The sequence below is a fragment of the Ambystoma mexicanum genome, chromosome 10, assembly GCF_040938575.1.
Source record: "Ambystoma mexicanum isolate Mex_15411 chromosome 10, UKY_AmexF1_1, whole genome shotgun sequence".
Classification (NCBI taxonomy): domain Eukaryota; kingdom Metazoa; phylum Chordata; class Amphibia; order Caudata; family Ambystomatidae; genus Ambystoma; species Ambystoma mexicanum.
The window spans coordinates 1,470,489,182-1,470,493,503 of NC_090932.1; the positions used below are offsets into that span (position 1 = coordinate 1,470,489,182).

Here is a 4,322-nt window from a genome sequence, read left to right on the forward strand (position 1 = left end):
AAAACAACAATCTAAGGGACCGGAGGAACACAAAAGCCCAAGGAACAGAAGGGATGCAGCAGTTCAGAGAACAGGAGGTATTTAGCGCTCATGGAGCAGGGGAGCACAGCAGTTCAAGGAGCAGGAGAACACTGATGCCCAAGGAGTAGGAGGAATACTGCAACCCAAAGAGCAAGAGAATGCAGTAGCTCAGGGAGTAGGAGAACACAGCAGTTTAAGGAGCAGGGAGAACACGGCAGCTCAAAGAGCAGGAGAACACAGCATCCCAACAACGCAACAGTCCAAGGAACAGGAGAAACACAGCAACCCAAGGAACAGGAGAGCACAGCAGGTCAAGCAGCTGTAGGAGCAAAGCATTAAAAAGAGCAGGAGAACACAGTAGCCCTAGCAGCAGGGGAACAAAATAGTCAAAAAAGAAATCGAACACAGCAGTACAAGAAGCGGCAGGAAGACAGACATCCAAGGAGTAGAAGGAACACAGCAGACCAAGGAGGAGGGGAACATAGCAGTACAAGGAGCTGGAGAACACAGCAGCCCAGGGAATTGTAGAGCAGAGCTGTCCAAGGATCAGGAGGAACAAGGCATCACAAGAATCAGTAAAACACAGCAGTCCAATGAGTAGGAAAACCTATTCATCCAAGGAGCAGGAGGAACAATGCAGCCAATGGAGCAAAAGGACAAAGCAGCCAAAGCAGCAGGAGAACACATCAGTCCAAGGATCAGGAGAACACAGCAGTCAAAGGGACAAGAGGAACACAGCAGTCAAAAGAGCAGGAGGAACAAATAAGTCCAGTGTGCAGGAGGAACATAGCAGCCCAGGGAGAAAGAGGACATAGCAGTCCAAGGAGCAGGAGAACACAGAAGCCCAAGGAGCAGGAGGAATACTGCAGCCCAAGAGCATGAGAAAATAGTAGCCCAGGGAGTAGGAGAACACAGCATTCCAAAGAGCCGGTGGAACATAGAAGTCGAAGGTGCAGGAGGAAGACAGCAGCCCAAGGATCTAGAAGAACACATAAGGCTAAGGAGTAGGAGGAACATGGCAGTCCAAGGAGCAGGAAACCTCAGCAGCCCAAGGAGCAGGGTAGTTCAGCAGTCCAAAGAGAAGGAGAAAACAATAATCCAAGGAACAGAAGGGATGCAGCAGTTCAGAGAACAGGAGGTATTTAGCAGCTCATGGAGCAGGGCAGCACAGTAATCCAAGGAGCAGGAGAGCACTGATGCCCAAGGAGCAGGAGGAATACTGCAGCCCAAAGTGCAAAAGAGAATACAGTAGCACAGGGAGTAGGAGAACACAGCAGTTTTAGGAGCAGGGGGAACACAGCAGCCCAAAGAGCAGGAGAACACAGCATCCCAACAATGCAATAGTCCAAGGAACAGGAAAAAACACAACAACCCAAGCAACAGGAGAACACAGCAGTTCAAGCAGCAGGAGGAGCAAAGCAGCACAAAGAGCAGGAGAACACGGTAGCCATAGGTACAGGGGAACAAAGTAGTCCAAAAAGCAGGAGAACACAGCAGTATAAGGAGCAGTGGGAACACGGCAGCTCAAGAAGCAGGAGAACATATCAGTCCTAGGATCAGGAACACATAGCATCCCAAGGAGCAGGAGAACACAGAAATCCCAGAGATGGAGGAAAACAGCGGCCCAAGGAGCAGGAGGAGTACGGCAGCCCGAGTAGCAGGAGAACGCAGCAGCACAAGGAGCAGGAGGAACATGGCAGCCCAATGAGCAAAGTAACACAAGACTCCAAGGAGCAGGAGGAACACAGACATCCAAGGAGTAGAAGGAACACAGCAGTGCAAGGAGCAGGAACACAAAGTAGTGAGTCTTCTGTATTGATTCATCCTTTTATTCATACATGTCACACTTGATAAGAGCAACAGACCTGGAATAATGGAATCACTACGTTGGAATATATGAGATAGTCATATGAAATTACGCAGATGAATCTAGCTCTTAGTGAAGCTGGAGACGGCAAGGGTCAGAAACACCTGTATAAATACACATTTCTTTCCATTCCGGCAGCTTATTAGACCGTTAAAAGCAATACACAATGTTGTTCTTTATCAAAGCACATTTACGCAGGCTAGCTTATAACTATACCTAGCTCATATGAGGCTAAGGGATATCACTTCTTCCCACTGAGAATGATTATTCCCAATGTTGTACAGCTATGACCAAACTTAGTGCATAAGAGCAAAGGGGTCCCAAATACTGATGGATGGAAAGGAGAAAGCATGTACTTAGGATCGAAGAAGAGGCAGCAGATTCTGATTGGTGAAGAGGATGCAAATGATACTGATGGGTGAAGAGGAGGACGCTGATACGGATGAATGAAGAAGATGCAGCCGATACTGATGGGTGACGAGGAGGAGGCTGATACTGATGGGTGAAGAGGATGCAAACGATACTGATGAGTGAAAAGGAGGAAGCTGATACTGATGGTTGAAGAAGATGCAGTCGTTACTGATAGGTGAAGAGGAGGAAGCTGATACTGATGGATAAAGAAGATGCAGCCGATACTGATGGGTGAAGAGGAGGAAGCCGATATTGATGGTTGACGAGAAGGCAGCAGCTTCTGATTGGTGAAGAGGAAGCAGCAGATACTGATGGTTTAGGTGAAGGCATCGGTTTCTGATGGGTTAGAAGGAGGCAGCAGATACTGATGATTGACGAGTAGAGTGCAGATTCTCATTGATGAAGAGGAGATAACAGGTGGCTGATAGGTGAGGAGTAGTCAGCAGTTACTTATGGTTGAATAGAAGGGTGCAGGTTCTCATGGGTGAAGAGGTGGTGGCAGATACTGATGGGTGAAGAGGAGGAAGCTGATTCTGATGGGTGAAGAAGATGCAAACGATACTGATCGGTGAAGACGAGGAAGCGGATACTGATGGATGAAGAAGGTACAACCGATACTGATGGGTGAAAAGGAGGACGTTGATACTGATGGATGAAGAAGATGCAGCTGATACTGATGGGTGAAGAGGATGCAAACGATACTGATGGGTGAAGAGGCAGACTCTGAAACTGATGGATGAAGAAGGTGCAGCCGATACTGATGGGTCTAGAGGCGGACGCTGATACTGATGGGTAAAGAGGATGCAAACGATACTGATGGGTGAAGAGGAGGAAGCCGATACTGATGGGTAAAGAAGATGCAGCTGATACTGATGGGTGAAGAGGAGAAAGCTGATTCTGATGGGTGAAAAGGATGCAAACAATACTGATGGGTGAAGAGGAGGATGCTGATACTGATGGATGAAGAGGAGGAAGTTGATACTGATGGGCGAAGAGCATGCAGACGATAGTGATGGGTGAAAAAGCGGATGCTGATACTGATGGGTAAAGAGGATGCAAACGATACTGATGGGTGAAGAAGAGGAAGCTGATACTGATGGGTAAAGAAGATGCAGCCGATACTGATGGGTGAAGAGGCGGACGCTGATACTGATGGGTGAAGAGGATGCAAACGATACTGATGGGCGAAGAGGAGGAAGCTGATACTAATGGATGAAGAAGATGCAGTCGATACTGATGGGTGAAGAGGAGGAAGCTGATACTGATGGATGAAGAAGATGCAGCCGATACTGATCGGTGAAGAGGAGCAAGCTGATACTGATGGTTGAAGAGAAGGCAGCATCTTCTGATTGGTGAAGAGGAAGCTGCAGCTACTGAGGTTTTAGGCGAAGGCATCAGTTTCTGATGGGTAAGAAGGAGGCAGCAGATACTGATGATTGACGAGTAGAGCGCAGATTCTTGTGGGTGAAGAGGAGATAACAGGTAGCTGATAGGTGAGGAGTAGTCAGCAGTTACTTATGGTTGAATAGAAGGGTGCAGGTTCTCATGGGTGAAGAGGAGGCGGCAGATACTGATGGTTGAATAGAAGGGTGCAGGTTCTCATGGGTGAAGTGGATGCAAACGATACTGATCGGTGAAGAGGAGGAAGCTGATACTGATGGATGAGGAAGGTGCAGCCGATACTGATGGGTGAAGAGTAGGACGTTGATACTGATGGATGAAGAAGATGCAGTCGATACTGATGGGTGAAGAGGAGGAAGCTGATACTGATGGATGAAGAAGATGCAGCCGATACTGATCGGTGAAAAGGAGCAAGCCGATACTGATGGTTGAAGAGAAGGCAGCAGCTTCTGATTGGTGAAGAGGTAGCAGCAGATACTGATGGTTTAGGCGAAGGCATCAGTTTCTGATGGGTAAGAAGGAGGCAGCAGATACTGATGATTGACGAGTAGAGCGCAGATTCTCGTGGGTAAAGAGGAGATAACAGGTGGCTGATAGGTGAGGAGTAGTCATCAGTTACTTA

At 47.9% G+C, this 4,322-nt stretch overlaps 1 protein-coding gene across 1 annotated transcript; it reads right to left on the reverse strand.

Moving 5' to 3' along the window:
* Positions 1-2,749: 2,749 nt before the first annotated feature.
* LOC138493039 (putative proline-rich protein 21) lies at positions 2,750-3,694 on the reverse strand. The gene has a single exon (XM_069620276.1). The coding sequence runs from the start codon at positions 3,692-3,694 to the stop codon at positions 2,750-2,752; it is 945 nt and encodes a 314-aa protein (XP_069476377.1).
* Between the last annotated feature and the right edge of the window lie 628 nt (positions 3,695-4,322).

What these genes read in the sequence shown, in the direction of transcription:
- LOC138493039 (XM_069620276.1), bottom strand. Translation starts at nt 3,694, where the DNA reads ATGCCTTCGCCTAAAACCTCAGTAGCTGCAGCTTCCTCTTCACCAATC.